The sequence below is a fragment of the Cavia porcellus genome, unplaced genomic scaffold, assembly GCF_034190915.1.
Source record: "Cavia porcellus strain 051 isolate PalLab524CR breed Dunkin Hartley unplaced genomic scaffold, mCavPor4.1 scaffold_12, whole genome shotgun sequence".
In the NCBI taxonomy this organism is placed as follows: domain Eukaryota; kingdom Metazoa; phylum Chordata; class Mammalia; order Rodentia; family Caviidae; genus Cavia; species Cavia porcellus.
The window spans coordinates 72473276-72493288 of NW_026947495.1; the positions used below are offsets into that span (position 1 = coordinate 72473276).

Genomic DNA, 20013 nt, shown 5'->3' on the forward strand with positions numbered 1-20013 from the left:
AGAATTGAAGGGAGGCTTGGCTTCGAAATGCGTGCCCTGGTCATCATTCAGGGCTTCCGCCCACCGGGAGCAATCACAGAGAGGGAAACTGAGTCTTGGTAAGGATCTGTGCTCGGCGTAGACGGAGTCTCACCCAGGCTCCTGCTCCTCAGTCTGGCAGATGTGTTCATCGGAGCCCCGCTCTTCATGGACCGTGGCTCGGACGGGAAACTGCAGGAGGTGGGGCAGGTCTCCCTGTCGCTCCAGGCAGCATCCGGGGGCTTCCAGACCAGCAAGCTCACTGGCTTCGAGGTCTTCGCGCGCTTCGGCAGTGCCATCGCCCCCTTGGGAGACCTGGACCAGGACGGCTTCAACGGTGAGGCCCACACGCAGCCTGAGTCTGCCCAGCAGAAGCACGCAAGGGAAGGCTTGTCACAAATGCTAACCCAGCCTGGGCAACTTAGGGACTTAAGTGAGACTCCTGTCTTGAAATAAAAGAGGGCTGAGACAAATCTAAACACAAATTAAAATAAAATAAAGGGCCGGGGATGTAGCTCAGTGTGAAGGTTCTGTGTTCAGTCCCCGAAATGAGAAGGAAAAAAAAATTTACATGGGCAAAACCTGTTTCCTCGGAAGATGTAGTCTCACCCAAGTGACACCAAATTTAAACACCAGAGTTCAAAGATTGCCTTTTGTTTATCCTTGAAACTCAGAGCCAATTTTCAGAAAAGCTGGTGCCCAGGAGTTAATCGAGTAGCTCAGGGAGGAGTGGGCGTGGTGATTTCTGAAAGGCACTCTATCCCTGGAGCCCTGCTGGCCAGAAGACCTGCGTCCTGGCCTCCCGCTGAGCGACAGCGCCCTCTGCTGTCTGCGTGGTCACAGGCTCCAAAAATGCTCACAGACCGGTTAGGAAGGCATTGCTCAGTCCGGTCAGGCGATTTTGTTTGTTCATTTCATTCCTGGAAAGGAATGCAAACCTACTTAGCTAAGCAAGCACTCTACAACAGAGCCATATGCCTGGATCTTTCTATTTTTTATTTTGAGACAAGGTCTTGCAGAATTGCTCAGGATAGCCTTAAAGGAGATCCTCCTGCCTCAACTTCCTGAGTAGTGCAAGTATAGGTATGCACCATTGCTGTCCACAAAGCCATAGCTTACTGTAGCTATGTAAGGAGTTCCAAGCACAGTTCTCTGCCTCTGTAGGATCCTGGGAGTACTGTGAACCTACTGTTGTAGTCCCATTTTCGTAGTCATAGATATCTTTCGCTCTGTGACTGTTTTTAGAAATAGGAAACATAGATTATCAACACTTTTTTTAAAAGAATACTATTAAGAACTTTTATACAGAATACAGAGTGGAGAAATAAATTGTTGTTATGTGTGTGCAATCAATAGTGTATACGGACATAGGGAAATGTGTAAAGTGCACAGGGAAGTTATTAAAAAGAAAACTTCAGGATTTTTTTTTCCAGTACCAGTGGTCACACTCAGGGCTTTGTGCTTGTCAGGCAGGCGCTGTGTCCTGAGCTACATCCCCAGCCCAAAAAGAAATCTTTGAAAATGCAGATGACTCGTGGTCCAGGGAGCTGTTGATTGGCCTCTTGATGATAGTCCTGCCCTGCCTCATGGATACCTGTAGGTTAGATACTGGAAGGGTCACTTCTATTAACTCTGAGTTTTCAGTGTTTCATGAACCAGTATGGTTCATCTGGCTTCCAAAGGAAGCAGGAGACGGTAACATACATCAGATGGAAAATCCACTACATACGGGCGCGCCCAGAATATGGGGCCCATTTGGGATTCTGCGTCGAGTAGTACAGCATTGCAGGCCTTCCTGGTAGGTTGTCGAGCCCCGGTCCTGGCATTTCTGGGAAAGCCTGGACACATCTGGTGTCTCTGTGACACGAGCGCAGTGCGGCCACTTTCAGAGTGCCCTTGATGCTGTCCAGTGACCTCATCCTACTTCTTACATTTTAGTTGTGATGTATTATCTGTCAGCTCAGCAAATACACAGAAGGACAGCCCCACAGCTGACGTTTTCCAGAGAGGGTGTGGATGTTTTCGCAGGGGTTCTCCTTTGGTCTTAGTGTCACAGACAGGAGGTTGTGGATGAGAGTGTCTTTAGTGGGAGGTAACTGGAGGACTGCGAGTGTGCATGTGTGTGCGTGTGTGTCCTTATGTGGCTTCACCCTGTCTTCATATATTCCTCTTCCCTCCCCCAGCAGGAGAGCTCTTAGTGGCAGAAACAAGGTGTTAGGAGCATGAGACACAGGTCAGTGAGGTTCCCTGTGTAACCACAGCAAGCCTGAGGGAGGCCGGGGTGGCCGCTCTGCAGCTTTATAAAACCGCAGGTTAACATTGGGCAGCTTTTGTCTATATCTCTCTAGAAAAGCAGAGGGAAAAAAAAAAATAGAAAAGAGCAGCTAAAATAATCACAGGAAGAAGTGAATCATGAGGATGAGGGCTTTTCACACACGATAGCCCAGAGAGGAGAATTAGTGAATTTCGCAGGGTTTAGAAATCTTACGAAATTGTATTGTACCCATTCAACATCCAAGCCATCTTTTTTGGGGAAATTATATTTCAATAAATAATTTCTTAGTGCATAAATCCATTTCGCCATTGTGTTCATCTTTCCCAGCTTTAAACAGGAATAAAGAAGGGCTCTTGGGTGTTATGTTGGAAAGGTAACACATGCTTAGCTGCTGCCCGTGGAGTGCGAACACTCGGCTAGGTGTAGAAAACGGTTGGTACCCACCGCTGGCATGGTGGTGCACCCCTGTAATTGTAGCACACAGGCTGAGACAGGAGGATCACTACAACTCAAGGCCTTCCTGGGCTACATAGTGAGTTCAAGGCCACCCTGCACTACAATGAGGCCCTGTGTCACAAAAGCAAAGGCAGGCAGGGTATTCGAGAGCGCCCTGGAGAGAGTGTGGCAGGTGAGCGAAGCCCTCACACAGCAGGCAAGAGGAGGCTCAGACAGGCAGAAGGAAGGCTGGGGGCCAGGGGCTGCCTTGAGGCAGGTGCAGGACAGCAGAGGCTGCTCCCCCTCTCTATTCCTAATGCCCCTTCCCATCTCCCTCTCTCTGCAGATATTGCCATCGCGGCCCCCTACGGGGGTGAGGGCATGAAGGGCCTGGTGTACATCTTCAACGGCAGAGCCTCGGGCCTGAACCCGGCCCCCTCGCAGACCCTGGCAGGGCAGTGGGCGGCACAGAGCATGCCACCCAGCTTCGGCTACGCACTCAAGGGCGCCACGGACATCGACCGCAACGGGTACCCAGGTGCAGCCCTCGGCCGCCCGGCCCGCCTGCCGCGCGGGCTCCTGTGTCCTTGGGCGATAGCCTGCATGGTTTCCATGAGCCGTCCCAGGCGCCCTCTCACTTTCAGGTCATTGTTCTCGTCCCTGGCAGGCATGTGAAGAAGAGACAGCTTCAGGAAAGTGTTGCAGGAGTTGTAGACAAAAACTATATACCCATCCCACATCTTTATAGAATCAACCAGTGGTGGGAAGCTAGGACGTGCATGTTACTAGGTTTTATTTTATTTTATAAATTTTTATTTTAAAAAGAATAAAACCAACCAAAATAAAACAGAATACAGTCAATCAAAGTAAAGCAGTGTAAGCTTATGATACAGAATTTCAAAACAAGATGATGGGAAATCAACAATGGCTCCCACAGTGCCTCTTGTAGTCTTCAGAATAGCTGCCCGTACCATCAGACATGGTGTCAAACAGAACAACAGAATAAAGCTGGTAAAAACAAAACAATGCAATAAATAAGATTTTAAAACAAGATCATAGTAAGTCCAGAATGGCTGCCATAATGTGTCTTGTTACCTTTACAATAGCAGCCCATGCCATCAGACTCAGTTTTTCTTCTAAGACAAAAAGATGTTCATGTAAATAAGTGGGCTTTGGTTTTGCAGTTCAGGCACTCGGTCTCTAAAATGTTCCCCATCACTGGATTAGATTAATTCCTCTGATTTTTAAAAAATCCATTATTTAATTCTCCTAGGAAGAATAGGGATAAAACCAGGTTAGCTCACTGTTAGGCCAAATGTGGAAAGAGACTCAGAGGACGCTGCCCTGAGGTTGGCTGCTGAATTAATGTACTGGGCAAGCCCAGCCTCTGCGAGCCTCTTACACACTGGGGGTGTTCTCAGTGGATCGAGCCTCCGGGTGAGTCTTTGCTAGACGTAAAATTCGATTTAGAAAACTCAGGTGATCTTTGTGGTCACAGTAGTGGGAGCTCAGGGTACAAGCTGCTGGAGTGCTTCTCAAAACAATGCATACACTGTATTCTTATAGATTGGCTGTGTTTCAGAGTTTTTCTGATATGATAGCAACGTACTTATAGCTAAACTTCAAGAAAATATAGCAAAGCATATCTTTCTAAACTTTTTCCATATTCAACTATAACACGTATTCATATTTTTTTAAATAAAACAGTGTTTATGTGCTGCTTATTATATATTTTATTCACTTAAAGTATCTCATTACTTTTTTAAAGACGTGAATTTTAAATATCCCATTCTAACAAACAGCTGTTTCTTATTTTCGCCTTATGTTTGGCATTTATATCTTTGTTTAATATTACCTTAAGAAATTTTTTTTATGTGGGAAGAGTTTGAGAATAGGGTCTGGCTAAATTTTTTTATGTGGGAAGAGTTTGGGAATAGGGTCTGGCTATTGTAGTTCAAGCTGACCTTGGACTGTGTAGCCCAAGTTGGCCTGCAACTTGTAGCAGTCCTCCTGCCTCAGCCTCTAAGAACTGGGGTTCCAGAAATGTACCACCGTACCCAGCTCCTTAGGAAAAAATTCTAAAATTGCTGTGTTAAATTGTGCACTGCTTTTTTAGAAGCTGTCGGTACACATTGTCAAATTACAATCCCATTCTTTCCACAGAATTCTTTTTGTCTGCCTTTAAAGCATTCATTATGAAAAAATAAGGAAGAAGTACCTTTTAAAAAATAATTGTGATTATAATAGGCAGATAATATTAATTTAATTAACATTTTTAATGTAGGTGGGCATTTTTGTTCATTTTTATATCTTTGTTTTTTCTTTTCTACTGTAATGTAATTTTCTTTTCTTTTACTCATCCTTTTTTTTTAAGTTTGCTTTAAATGTTTTAACTCTATTTTATGTGTATATTTTCCAGTTTGTCACACTGTATTTTAAGCAAAAGGAAGTTTAGAAGTTTTAATTTATTTCTGTGTACCCGTCTGTGTGCTTACGATACGCTCTTCTGCTCTGAAAAGCCTTCCTGGAGTTTATATGGCTGTGTCTTCACACATGTTTTGTTTTATTTTTTTTTCCAAATCTCAGATTATCTGTCCCAATGACACATGAAAGTGAATGCATTTGGTTCTTCCTGATTTGAATGCCTTCTGTTATCATAGGCAGCGTACTTGTGTAAGCTTTTTGATTTGGTTTTGTTTTTGTAACGAGAAATGAGGGAAAGGAAGAAATCTTACAATGGAATTACAGAGTCCACAGGCATCTGCAAAGCTGGTTTGGTGAGGGACTTACACTCCTTTGTGGCTGCTTTTTTTCCTAGGGACCCACTAAAATCATTCTTGTCTGTGTGGAAGAAAACGCAGTTTGTGGCAGACATTTGCACTGAAGAAAGTTATTTACATATTTGAAAAATTTAGCCTCAGGTTATCCTACGGCCTTTTACTTTTGAAAATGTGTTTAAATCTCTTTAGGTACATAAAATGTGTTAACACGTTTTTCCACCTTCTTTTTCAGACTTAATTGTGGGGGCTTTCGGCGTAGATCGAGCTGTCCTATACAGGTACACTCCACATTTTCTGTAATACAGAAATACTCTGAATTATTTGAAAGATTTTAAGTTAAGCACCAGTGTTTGAACTGCAGTTTGATTTTCTTCCGGACTTGCTGTAGGCAAATCATACTCTATACAAGGACGTCTCAAAGAAGAGAAGACTAGATTTTTTTATTTAGAAAAACACTCAGAATTAGAGGCTGGGGATTTAGCTCAGTGGCCTAAGCACCTACCTTGCAAGCAGGCGGTCGTGAGTTTGATCCCCGGTACTGGAAAAAAGAAAAATAAAACAAAACAAAAACAGAAATACTCAGAATTGTCTCTTGTTATGTTTTAAATTCTGTCCAGACTTTCTCCTGTGTTTTAAAGTCTCTCCTGCTGTGTTTCTAATCTCCTTAAAAACTGTGTGAGTGGTGGCTGGAGGTTGCTTAGTAGTAGGGTCCTTGCCTCGCATGCCCGAGGCCCTGGGTTCAGCCCAGCAGTGAAAGAGAAAACAGTGTATGCGTTTGTGTTTCCTACAGAAGGCAGGAAATTTGAGGATGGCTAATCTGAAAATCTGAAAAGACTCAAATTCTGAAACATTTTTTGTACTTTCTGTTGGTACATTTTGTTAGTACTGTGTTGGTACTTAAAAGTTTCTGATTTTGGAATATTAAAGCATTGTGGATTATGAATGTTCAGCCTGAATATTAATTATCATGTTAGCTTTTAAAATTACTTTTAATAGCTGGGTTTGGTGACCCACATACCCATAGCTCCAGCACTTGGAAAGCTGAGGCAGGAGGATCACTATGGGTTAGAAGTCAGCCGGCTACATAGAGAGACAACCTGTCTCAAAAAAACAAAAGCAAAACATCACTACCAACTCTGTGGGCGTGCGCATGTGTGTGTGTGTGTGTGTGTGTGTGTGTGTGTGTGTATAAATTATATAATTGCTATTAATAAAGTTATATTCCCATGGTAAATAATTCAAACAATACAGAAAGAACATGGAATAAAAATGTTTTTTTAATACCAGTTTCCAGTTTATTGATAAGTTCTACCAGAAAGTTTATTGATAAGTTCTACTTGCACATTAAAGAAATCGTGTGTATGCATCCTTGTATATCTGTGGGCACTTTTCCTGTGTTGTGGGATTTTCTTCCTCTCCTATTAGATTACCTCTTGGGTGCACCTAGAGTGGGTTCCATGTCAGCCCAGGTCAGTTTGTGGCACTGCCGGTTCCTGCTGTATCACGTTGCGTTAGGCAGAGCTGGACAATGTCACAGTGCATGTAACCCTTCTGCTCTGTGGGCTGAGCTCGGCTAGGCTGGCCAAGTTTTGGATTTTGCCTGGAACCGAGCAACTTCTAGGACACAGGACTTTTGGTCTGAAGTTAGGACATTTTGAGCCAATGGGCATGGTTGGTCGTCTTAGGTTCCTGTTGTATTTGCTGTTACAGTGTTTCAGTGGGCATTGTATCCTGCCTGTGGTGAACAGGAACCTAAAATGCTTGCACTGATCTAATTGTTTATAATGTTTTTCCTCCTTCCTTTGCTTTTTTAAATCTAGGGCCAGACCAGTTATCACTGTAAATGCAGGCCTGGAAGTGTCCCCTAGCATTTTAAATCAGGACAATAAAACTTGCCCATTGCCTGGGACCGGTCTCAAAGTTTCCTGGTAAGAATATTTGCACAGTCACAGTTGTGGTTATGATTGGAATTCAGCCATTTAAGGGCTGAATGCTTGCTGAACTATGAATCAACTCTTTTCATGTCAAACCCTGGATTATAGAAATTATTTTCTGAAGAAGCTGCATAGAAGGCTCTGGAAATATGCCGTAAACTAGTATAGATGCACTTTTTAAAGAACTATAATTGAGTATATTCAAAAAAAGGAAAAGCTAGTAAGATGTTAGCATTCATTTTATATATAATTTTGTATTAGGCCCTTGAAAATTTAAAAATTCAAAAGATAAGACTTTTCAAATTTCATAATGATGAAGTGCTATATGAAAAGTTATCTTGCTCTAACAGTTTGGTCTTTGACTTGTTTCTTGGCTCATTTATTACTAAATCCAGTGTCTGAATTCTTCGGTCCAGTGTCATCTCTCCAGTCTTTGTCGTGCATATGCTACTTTCATGATTTCTACTATATTTTCATTCTGCATATGTTTTTTCAAGTTTTCTTCAAATTGACTTATGCTCAGAATATTTAAAAAATAAGTAAAAATAATTGTGGTTACTTTTCTCTCATTGCTGGAACAAAATACCTGACACCCAAAGTGAAGGAAAGAAGGGTGTATTTAGCTCACAGTTTGCAGAGGTTTTAGTCCATACTCAGCTGGCTCCCAGGCTGAGTGGCATGGTGAGGGGTGGCTGTTCTTGATGGCCACAAGGAACAAGAGCAAGAGGACAAAAGGGGAAAGACCACCTTCCCTCCCTTACATTGTATGCCGGCTCCAGCCTTGGGTGGGTGTAGTACTCATACCACAAATCCCAGTGCTAGGCAATGAACCAGTCACAAACACTCAAGTCATCGGCCTCTGACTGCAATGAGGCTTGGCGGGGGCATCCAAACACAAACCATAACACAGAGAAACCAGTGTCTTTCTCACGTATGTCAAAATAAATATGAGATGAATTATTGAAAGATCTTGACCCATGTACTATTAAAATCACCAAGAGTGGCCTGCTTCAGTGGATACCATTCATATTCCTTATAAAAAAATCATAGAGAATTTATTGCTAACAAGGAGTAGGATGGATGGTAAAAACAGTTTGCTTTAAAAGAGCTAGTGTAAGAGTTTTCCTGATTTTGTTTTTATTATAGCCATTAAAATTTTATATATATGTATTTTTTTATTGAGTTGCTCTAAACATTGGTATTTTTTTCTTCGTTCCTGTTGATTGGCAGCAGAGTTGTTTTTGGGCTTGTGGTTTTCAGTTTTGTTGCTTTTCTTCTCTTGTGCACCTTACATGTGAGGTCTCCATAACGTGCTCATAATTATACTAAAAATTAGGAGGCTGGAGGTACATTGTCAAGTACAGTCATAACTTTCATACAGTTTTGACTGTGGTGCAAAATAAGAAACATTTTACTCCATAATTCCATAAACACAATACTTACATCCATTTTCTTTAATTTTTGTAAGATGTTGAACATAGCCTATTAAACAGATTTCATGAGGTGTCTTGAAATTGCAAAAAAATAACCCTTCTGCAGAGGAATTTGCCAATTAAATGGTGCCTCAACGGGGCTTTTTACTAAGTGGGGCACTATTTCCAGTCTAGCTGTCATTTTCCTCATTGAAACTGAACAGGTTTGGTAAACTGAGAGCAGCTTGGCATATGCCTTTTCTCATCAGAAAGCAAACATACTTAACTTACTGAAGGATGAGTGAAATGGGCCCAAATAATTTTGTGTTTTCAGAGTAATGGACACAAGGCCTCAAAGTAGAAACCATTCACCATTTCAACCAGGTGTGATTTAAATGCCAAAAACCCGTGTCTGCCCCGTATGGGTAGAGAATTTATTTTCTCCTCACTGTTTCCCAAACAGTGCAGCACGATTGTTTGTACGGCGTTCTCATCGCATTAATAGCGATGGAAGGACGTCTGTGAGTTCTGTACAAGCCCTGTAGCCCTTTATTAAGAGAGCTGAGCACCCACCGACCATCCTATCTTCGGGGTCCAAGGGCGGTTCTGAGCCCCCAGGACCGCTGGGTTAGGCCCGTGATACCTAAACTGGATTGTAGAATTTACATGTTTTTTCTGTTTTCTTATAGTTTCAACGTCAGATTCTGCTTAAAGGCGGATGGCAAAGGCGTCCTTCCGAGGAAGCTCAGTAAGTGTCTCATGAACAACACACACTATTTTAGTGCTGCTGGGTACAGGGCACTTGAAAAAGATGTTTTAGAGTTGAACATGGTGGTGCACATGTGTAATTGCAGTGCTTGAAAGGCCTGGGGAAGGAGGATGTCCAGTTTGAAGCCAGCCTGGGCTACACAATGAGTTAAAGCCAGCCTGGACAACAGGGTTGACCCCCTGTTTCTTGTCTTTTTATTTTTTTTATTGGTACCAGGGATTGAACTCACGACTGCCTGCTTGCAAGGCAGGTGCTTATGCCGCTGAGCTAAATCCCCAGCCCGACCCCCTGTTTCTAAACAAAGAAACAAAAAAAGAAATAACAACAAAAAGAAATGGGAGGATATTTGGATAGCTATTCCAATTGTTATTAATGAATGTTACGTGTTAAGAAATGTTTGAATTCTCGTATTTACTTATATTGAAAATTGCAAGATAGTTGTTTTCTTGGACAATTCTTGAGCCAGTTCAGAGCTAACACATTTATTAACGGACACAGGGTGTAGCCAGTGCTGCCTTGGGTGGTCTCCAGTTAGTTACGTGCAAGAAGGGAATTCTGGGAAAACAAACCACTGTTTTCCTGTAGCTGGGGAAAACCCAGGAGCAAGCAGTGAGAAGGAGCAAAAGATTAATTCACACAGCCACGTGAGCAATGCCTGGAGTGGCAGGTAATGACAGCTAAGACCTGTCCCCAAATCCCTGGTGACAAGCATTGCTGTTGAGGACTGCAGAGAGAGAGATTGAGAGCACTGAGCTGGACAGTGGGACTCCAGGACCCCTGGAGGGGCTTATGCCACAGAGGAAAGGGCAATCCTAGGAAGGCTGAGGCAGGAGACTGCTCGGCGTGTTTGAGAAACTTGACCGGGAGCCCCGTGGCTGACTAGAACAGAACAGGAAGCCAGTCGACCCTGGGGTTTCACCTGAGTTTGAAATGAAGGGGTAAAGTAACTTACGGTTTTAAGAATTTGTACTCTGGTCTGTTTTTTCACGAAACTCCTATTTAGAGAACTGAAATTTGGACGCCCTGACAGCTGGGCTTCAAGTTCTCTTCGTTTTTTTTCTTTTTATCAGTACCGAGGGTCACATGCAGGGTCTCATGCATGCTAAGCAAGTCCTCCACCGTGGAGTTACATCCCCAGCACTTCTAATTTTTTTATTTTGAGATGAGGAGGTCCTGCTAAGTTGCCCATGCTGGCCATGAATTTGTGATCCTCGTGTCTCAGCCTCCAGAGTAGCTAGGATGATTACAGGCGTGTATCACAGCACACAGCACCCACTGCAGGTTTATCTGTGAGCGAGATGTGCTGTGCTGTGCTGTGGCCTCTTGCATCCCAGGGGGGTGTACTCACCTGGTCATTTACTATGCTGGCTGGAGTTGGCGGGTGGTCCCTCTGCTCCTCCTTCCTTGTGTCTGATGCATGGCATGGGCACATATTCACGGATACTTTAGCGGCAGAGTTGCCAAGTCTGGGACTCAGGTGAACAGTGCAAGTCTTTGCTGTTGTTGTTGTCATCAATGTTCCTGGGGCTTGGACCCCAGGCCTGGCACCTGTGAAGTGGCGTTGCTATGCAGTGTGGCCCTACCCTGTGAGGGTGGACACAGTTCACCCCTGTCTCCCGCTTTGATGTCCTTCCCTGGGCTCACATGAAAGGATACAGGTCTTTATCTGCTGTGTCTCTGCAACCATTGTTACTTAGAATGAGGTATATTCCTCTGTGAAGAATGGCCGGATTAATTCTTCAATTAAGCAGTTTTTCAGGACTCACGTGGTGTAGTGCCATGACCATGTCTGGGTCTGATTTGGAAACAGGTTATTTGTCAATAATAAACAGCTGTTTGCATGAAAAGTCTAGATGCGTAGTGCAGGGATCCATCTGTAGGAATATGTTGGTTATAAACCCTTTGATCTGTAGACTTCCAGGTGGAGCTTCTTTTGGATAAACTCAAGCACAAAGGAGCAATTCGCAGAGCACTGTTTCTCCATAACAGGTCCCCAGGCCACTCGAAGAACATGACCATCTCAAGGGGGGGCCAGAAGCAGTGTGAGGAGCTGGTGGCGTATCTGCGGGTAAGAGACACTCCCTGCTGTCCTGTTTCCTTCTTTAGTCATTACGTTTTCACTGAATTGAGTTTCCACTTCCTACAAATTGGTGTTTAGACAAAACGAAAAGCACAGAACAAAGATGCACTTGAGAAAATCTGATTTCGAAGTGTGAAACCTGACTTCGGGATGTGTGGGCTTTACTCCTGACACACTGGGTGTCAGGAGTGGCCTTGCAAGAATGGGGTGCCCGGAGGATTCATAATGAACGTTCATCCTGAACATTGCTGGCCTCTTAATCCCCATAACCTCCAGGGTCTAAGCTGTAAGGCACCGTCTAAGTCTGAGTTGTGAGTTGTGAGCAAGGATTGGCCAGGGGCAGGGCTTGGAAAGAGGGGAGCAGTGCCCAGTCCAGGGGTTCAGACTCTAGGGAAGCTCCTGTGGGTACTGTGGGTGTAGCTGGAGCAGTGCACAGCCCCCAGGGGACATCAATGCAGTGGCTGCCCCAGGAGTCCACAGGTTGGCATCCATCACATGACCTTGCCAAACAGAAGCAAAAACAGAACCCCCAGTGTCCACACCAGGATGTGAGCCCCTGGAAGAGACCAGATTTTACACCTGCCAAGACTTCAGCGATTGGAATTATCAGTTTGTATAAACTACTTAAAGAAAGAAAGGAATATTTTAAAAAGATAAAAGCCTCAGTAAAGATTTGGAAGATATGGTATAATTAATGTGCTTGATTTAATAGACCTGCAGAGAAACCAGAAGGCAGCATTTAGAGAATACAAAAATTGACCCATCAAAGAAGCTGAAATGTAATTCAGAAATCAGTATCATTGAAAACACGCTGTCAGATCACTGTATAGTCATGTTAAGACTATACACTGTAAGAGATACCTAAGACCATCAACTTTGGAGAGAAAAGGTTTACTTTGGCTCAGAATTTTGGAGGCATTCAGAACTCAGTTGACCTTGTTGCTTTTTGACTCTGAAGCAAGTGCATCCTGGCAGGGCAAAGCTGCTCACCTCGGAGGCTGAAGGGAGAGAGAAAGGGGGCTGGGCTCCCATAATCATCTCAAAGGCTTGACCCATGATGGTCAGAGCTCCAGCTGAAGACGCCTCACCTGTGAACGATGCCTCCCCCCCAGGAGAGCCCCACTTTGGACCAGGCCTAGGGGTGGTTGACAGATTTATGAGACATTTCTGATCTTAAACCCTTCAAAAAAAAAGTAGAAAAACAAAAATTTCAAGCTCATCCTATGACACAGGAGTTCTTACCACTTTAAATTGGTCAATGCTAGTACAAAAAGGTGGAATTTGAGGCCAGTTTTACTTAGAAATACTCACATAGGATTTCTAAATTGGCACAAATGAACTAAACTCTTTAACAGTTCATCAAGGACAGATAGGTCAGTTCTAGGGTAGGGTAACATTAAGGATTACCCCGTGAACAGACTGATGTGAAAATACGACCATCTTACAGAGGTACAGTAAAAGCCTTTAATGAAGTCAAATAAGTATTCATAGCTTAAGAATGAAAAAGACAAAGTTGTAACTATAAGGAAATAGAATTTTAAATTAAACAAAGTCATCAACAGCTATTAGTTGGTCAAGATGTGAATTTACCTTGCAGATGATAGTGTAAGTCGTTAGGAAGATTAGAAAATAGCACATTAAGAAAGAGGCGAAAAATCTTTTCCCTCTCTATAATATAATCATTGCAGCACTTTTTGTTATAGCACAAGGTCACCCAAAACAGCCTACATACCTTCTGACAGTGAATGGTGAAGTTGAGGTACCCTACATGAAGAAATGGTTGGCAGCAAATTTAATCTTGGCTTTCGGCAAGCATCAGTGAACTCTAACAGATCTGCTGTTCAACAGACAGCAGATCACAAGCTACCTAGAACCCCCAGATTTTCAGAAAAGCAGACCTGAAGAGCATGTTGTTTACTGATACACACAAAGTAGTAAAAGCTCGATTTACCAGCTCTGTGTACATCTAGCCCCCAGCAGTTTGAGAATATAAAAATTGATGATCATCAGACACAAAAAGATGTCTAAAATTTTCCATAGAAAATGGTCCCATAGAGAAGCAAGCCTGAAACGGCCAGCCTGATGCTCGGTAGTTGTTGCCCTGTAAAGAACACAGAGGGATCAGACCTGATGGTAGCCCAGGCGTGCACTAAAGTGCACATGAACACATCTCGTGTATTTTATGTGTGTACCCCATTACATTATAAAACAGGAACTCACTGGATAACAGCAAGCTTATCTTTCTCAATTTGCTGAAATCCAAGGTGATTGATTCAGCACAGAGCACTGCCGTCTTGGGGTGTGTGGTGTGGATTTCCCTGGCTAATTTAGGCGGAGGCCGTCTTTAAGTCGAAGCCTTTGCATTTCTAGGATGAGTCTGAATTTAGAGACAAGCTCACTCCGATCACCATTTTTATGGAGTACCGGCTGGATTACAGGACGGCGGCGGATGCCACGGGCCTGCAGCCCATCCTCAACCAGTTCACCCCAGCCAACGTGAGCCGGCAGGTACGGTGTGCAGCCGTGGCGAGGAGGGATTGCTCTGCGCAGGCCGGGGCCATGCGTGGGCACCCAAGTTAGAGTGGGGGAGCCCGAGTTTTAAAGTCAGAGATAATTAAACCCATTTAGGACTTAGTGTGGAGAAGAGCAGGGTCGTATTTCATACATGTAAAATAATGCAGGAAAAATACCAGCTTTCTTACTCAAAGTTGAGTACTTTGCTAACCGCTGTCTCTGATACTTCCGTTACTTTTTTTGCTCTGGTGTTTTGAGAGATCACTAACCCGGGCCAGCCTTGAACTCATGAACCACCTGAGGCTAATCCTGCTGTTGTCTCGGATGCCCCTTTTCACTGTTTAAAAAGAGTGAAATGTATTCTATCAATGTAGAGTACCTAAAGAGCTCTTTCAGCTGTGTCTTGTGGTATGTACTTTATTTTATTTTATTTTTATGTTAAAGAGAAAAAAAATGAAAATAGCAAGCCACACAACCTAGCAAGACTGCGGCCTAAATTAAGAAAATAAAAATGGGCTGTGGAGGTATCTTAGTGCACAGGCCCTGGGATCCACCCCTAGCACCAAAAGCAGACAACGAAAACAAATACCTATATTTAAACATTGGTGTTTCCTATTCCTTCCATTATTTCATGTTGATATTTTTAGATTAATAATTCTTTCTCATAGAGTTCTTTAAGCTAAATCTAGCGGGGGGGGGGTTGTGTGTTTTGGGGTTGGTTTTTATATTTTTGTTACTAGGAATTCACCAGGGCCTCTCGCATGCTACGCAAGGGAGGAACATTCCCAGCTTTCTCTTTTTTAATTTGAGACAGGGAAGCAAATTGCCCAGGCTGGCCTTAAGCTTACAGTCTTCCTGTCTCAGCTTACTTTGTCTTCCTATCTAAAAAAACCTCTTAAGATGTTTTCATAAGACGAAGTATAGCTGAGGGAGATGGGGTAACTAGAGAAAACCACATGAATGACAGCAGTGTAAGGCAAGTTAGAATACCTATAAAAGTTTTAAAAAATAATTTTTGTTTTAATAACTCACTGTAAGATCTTGTTTTACACGTGAATAATCTCAGTATATTTGCAGTTTTCTACTACCCATTAATAAAGAACTTGTAAATATCTTTGTCTACATTTCTTGTATTTGGTGAATGCCCGATAATAAATTTTGATAAATAATAATGAACACCTGAACCTCTTAGGGTCTGTTATTCAGTATTATGCTTCTTGTAAAGGCTAATTTTGACTTCTCCCTTTTCTGTGTCCTGTGTTTGTTTCAACGGAGAAATCGTGTACTTTGAGACACCTTTTTTTCACATTTGTTACTTGTTTCTGTGGTAACCCCTTCCCGATCACTTTTATCCTTTCTTCCTGAATGGCCACTTCATTTCCCTAGTCATAGTATACGCTGTCCTGTTGCAATCTGTCTGCTGATTACAGATGCCCAACATAAAGTATACTGCAAGCCACATTTATAACTTCAAGATTGGCGGTTAGAGATTTTTTTTTTTTTAAGGTAGAAAGAAAACAAGTGCAGTTAATTTGCATAAGTTCTCTGTATTAGTTTGCCAGGGCTACCTTAACAAAGTACCACAGACCCTGTGGCTCAAATAGTGGGCATTGGTCTTCTCAGACTTCTGGGGCTTGGAATCCATAGTCAAGCTGTGAGCAGGGTGGTGTCTCCGAGTCCTTCGTCCTGGGGTTGCCGGTGATCACCTTCTGCAGGTTCACGGTGTCTTTCCACTGTGTCTCTGGATTCCTGTCTTACCAGGGACAGGTCAGCCGTATTGGATGAAGGCCGAGCTCGACCTCACTTCCGGCAGCTCTCTAAAGACTTAGCTCCAAGCACAACCTTATTCTGAGTGACTGGAAACCAGGATTTCAGCATAGGCGTTTGGGGCACACGTAATTCAGCCCACCACAGTATCCAAAACATCATCATTTCTGCACATGTCAACTTTAAAGTTTCCAATGAAGTATTTCACATTCCATTTACACAGAGAGCGAGGATAAACTGAGATGCTAAGTTTTCTTGAAAAAAAAAACTTTTTTGCATATTTAGAATTTATACAATTCACAGTTGAAAAAGTACAGGTATACAATTAAGTTTTTCTAAACGTGCTAAAAGCTTTTCAGTCATGGATTCAAATATCCATTTTTAAATGTAAATTAATCAAAGTCAAATAAATGTAAACATCAGTGTCCCCACCATACTCGGAAGCCCTGTGTGGCTTCCTGCTGGCGCATCTGTTGAGCAGAGCGGATCTAAGGCTGCATCCTTTGGAACAGCAGACTGGGTAGTGATTTCTGCAGAAAGAATACTTTCATCCATTTTTAAAGTGCATATGTATATACTGAGTTCTCCTTCTGTACAGGACGTGAAGTGTGTAGCTATAGAGACTGGTGTCTGCGGGCTTGGCAGAGGCTGTGTGAAGCCCGCTCTCCTCAGGGCGCGTTAAAACCATTACTCCTCCACTGCCAGTTAAGCTCCTTTTCTTCCCTGCAAAGTGTTAGTTGGCCAAGTTGCCGCCCTTTTACTAATAAATCACAGAAATTTCAGATGCATCCCGCATCACCGTTCCATTTATCACCTGCAGAGTCCACTCCTTCCTGAACTAAGTGAGCAGGGGTTTATACCTGGTAGGGCAAAGAATCCTCATAAATTTTTCCTTTTTTCTTGAAGCTTAGAGCAAGTGCCTATGTCTCAGTGATTGAATTGATTCACATGGATTTTTGGGTTTCATCCTAATGAAAGTGGCGGTTCCGATCCCTGTTATATAATGGTGCTCTGGGGAGCTGTGTCCTCTCTCCCACACCTCTGCCTGCTTCCTTCCTTCCCTCTCCCCCAGCCCCTCAGGATTTCCCATACTGCTCTGGCTGGTGCAGCCTCCTGGCCAGATGCAGAGGAGAAGAAGTTCGGACTCTTGCTTTGTTCACCCGTCCCAGTCAGTTAATGCTTTTGGTTCTTGTCCCTTTATTTCTTCCCGAATGGCGACCCACATGCTGGGCTCATTCTGGCCGTTTCTCTCCCACTCTGCTCTTGGTCTCCATATCTCTGCAGTTTGTCTACAGCTCCCTCCTCTCGTATCCACCGCGCCCATATTTTTTATGAGAAATTCTAGAAGGAAGCTTGTTTTGCCAAAGTTCACACAGCTCAGCTGGCAACAGAGTCAAAATGAACTTTTTATTTCTTGACTTGCTTTCTCTCCTACCTCAAACTTTGTACATTGTCAGCCAAAGTGAGATAAAACCGAGAAGTTCTAGGTGATTGCATTGTGTCCTCTGAATTTTGATTTTTCCCATTCTTGACTGGCGACGCTGACCTGTTTATAAATAAGTGCCATGGTCTCTTTTGCCTCCAAGGATACAAGCAAATTGATGAGTACATATGAATCTGTGCATCTATGTATACACACATATATATCAATATACACCATGTATGCAACTTAGTGGCTATTTTTTTTCATGGAGAAAAAAAAACATAAAACTGTCTTTTTTAGGCTCATATTCTGCTTGACTGTGGTGAAGACAATATCTGTAAACCTAAGCTGGAGGTTTCTGTAGATAGGTAAGTTTTACTCCAAATAAGAAATATCATGTATAATTTAAATAGACTGGCACTTTCCCCATTCTATAAGTATTAATATTTTAATGAGAATTAGTTATAATAGAATAATGCATGATTTTATAATAGTAAAACTATTGATCATGAACTTAAAAATGCATATGCCCTATTTTCACTAGTTCCCCCAACCCCCAAGTTTTAGCTAAGATACTAGTTTTGGCCACTAATTTGGCTACAGAGCACTGTGGACATGCTCTTCAGGGATATCTTACCATTTTATGGGACATAAATTAAGAAGTTTATTGTGAAAATTATGACAAAGAAGTAATTCAGCTTTTAAAGAAAATAATCGGGCAATAAATAGTGCATAGAGATACAAAATTACTACCACAATATGAGCAGCAGTGACTGATTAGTGCCACCGGTGTTTTCTTCTATGGAGAGAAGAACTAGATTTGCACCCAGCCTGCTACTTTCTTCTTTCTGTCGAGCCTTGGGCAGGGCTTTTAAGATATCCCGAGACGCTGCCCACCAGGTCCTTGGTGTCTTTGTAGTTGTCTCTCGTTCCTTTGAACAGCCATGTGCTCCCTGTGCAGCCTCCTTTCACTGTCTAGATTTGTCTTAACTTCCAGTGATCAAAGGAAGATCTATATTGGGGACGACAACCCTCTGACATTGATCGTGAAGGCTCAGAACCAAGGGGAAGGCGCCTATGAGGCCGAGCTCATCGTGGCCATCCCTCCACAGGCCGACTTCATCGGGGTTGTCCGCAACAGCGAGGTGAGCAAGCTGCCTCTCCGGAGAGCCAAGTGCCCTCGCAGGTCTTATTAGCATTAACGAGCGGCTCCACTGTGCAGTGGGGCACAACCAGCCATTCCACCTAGGGCTAAATCAGTGAGCAGGACAGCGCCCGCTTCCCGTAATTCCTCTTAAGCCTAATGCTCTGCCTAATGCATCGATGGAGTGTTTTTAGAATAGCTAGCAAAGTGCCTGCAAACGAGGTCAGAGGGACAAAGCACGATCGGGGCATTTGTTGGCTGCACTATGATGTGGAAGCGCTTGCCCCTGTGGACGTGGCCGCTGGTTCCTCTCTTAGGCTGTGTTTTGCTTGAGTAGATTTATTTGCTCCGTAAGAAATGTAAATATGGAACTGCTCTCGATATCATGTAGGAACTTCATGTTACTAAAAGTCATTGTTTCTGCTTTTTGTTTTGGCCACTAATTGCCTTTCATATCCTTTTTGTTTGTCCCTCAAAGGCTTTAGCGAGACTTTCGTGTGCATTTAAGACAGAAAATCAAACCCGGCAGGTGGTGTGTGACCTAGGAAACCCCATGAAAGCTGGAACACAAGTAAGGTGTTTAAAGGGAATGAATGTCCCCATCTCCCTGCCCTACCCCACATGGAATACAGTATTCTTCTCTGGGTTTGTTCATAGTAGTATAAAACACCCTTCAAAATAGTGTCGTTAAATTTGGTTTTATTTAGATTTTGATAATTAGCAGACTTCTCTTATTTTTAACTAAGATATTAAAAATAATGGGTTGTTCTGATACACTCTGCAATAAATGGCTCTTTGGTCAGTGAATAAGAACATGTTTTAAGAACAGAAACTGGTGTTTTAAACTGATGCTTTAGTCAGGTACAAGGTATAGTCAGGTACAGGTATAATCTAAGCGCCTGGGGAGGCTGAGGCAGGGGGATCTCCAATTTGAGGCCAACCTGAGCAATATAATGAAACTTCCTTGTCAAAAAAAAAAAGATCGTAAACTGATGCTTATGTGGCTCATGAGAAGCCACTATGGCAGATTCCAGGACTGCTATTCTTTGGTGAGATAGAAATAGGGTTTTGTTTTAACTTGAAACCTGTAGGACACGTCCCACACAAAAGACCAAAGAAAAAGCTGGATCAGGCTGTTAGTTGCTTTTGGGGCGAGGAGCACAGGAGCTCAAAGAGAAAGATCCAACAGTCTCTTCTGAATCCTTTAAAAAGGAAAGAAAACACAGCTTGTCTTTTCCTGGCATCTGGGTAAAAGGACATTCTGGGCTGTGTTGGTTTTCACCTGTGAATTTCTTTCGTTTGATGCCAGACCGATACTGGTAACATGGAGATTGGTGTTTCCTCGCGGCTCGCGATGCTCTCAGTGTGATTTGCAGGAAAAGCCATCCTGGCTGTGCAGGCATCCTGCAGGAAAGGGGCTTGGACAGGTACCCACGGTGCCACCGCACAGCTGGCTGTCCAG

General features: G+C 43.1%; 1 protein-coding gene across 3 annotated transcripts in view; it reads left to right on the plus strand.

Annotated features, from left to right (window-relative positions):
- Positions 1-20013, plus strand: part of Itgav (integrin subunit alpha V) — a 76859-nt gene that overhangs the window by 43898 nt on the left and 12948 nt on the right. For 2 of the 3 annotated variants that reach the window (XM_063259411.1, XM_063259412.1), the window contains exons 12-21: positions 153-355; positions 3075-3266; positions 5741-5786; positions 7329-7436; positions 9544-9602; positions 11537-11691; positions 14074-14211; positions 17708-17775; positions 18405-18552; positions 19030-19122. In XM_063259411.1, coding sequence (XP_063115481.1) covers positions 153-355; positions 3075-3266; positions 5741-5786; positions 7329-7436; positions 9544-9602; positions 11537-11691; positions 14074-14211; positions 17708-17775; positions 18405-18552; positions 19030-19122 — 1210 coding nt within the window. The remainder of the gene's footprint in view (positions 1-152; positions 356-3074; positions 3267-5740; positions 5787-7328; positions 7437-9543; positions 9603-11536; positions 11692-14073; positions 14212-17707; positions 17776-18404; positions 18553-19029; positions 19123-20013) is intronic. The other variant, XM_063259413.1, reaches the window with a different exon arrangement.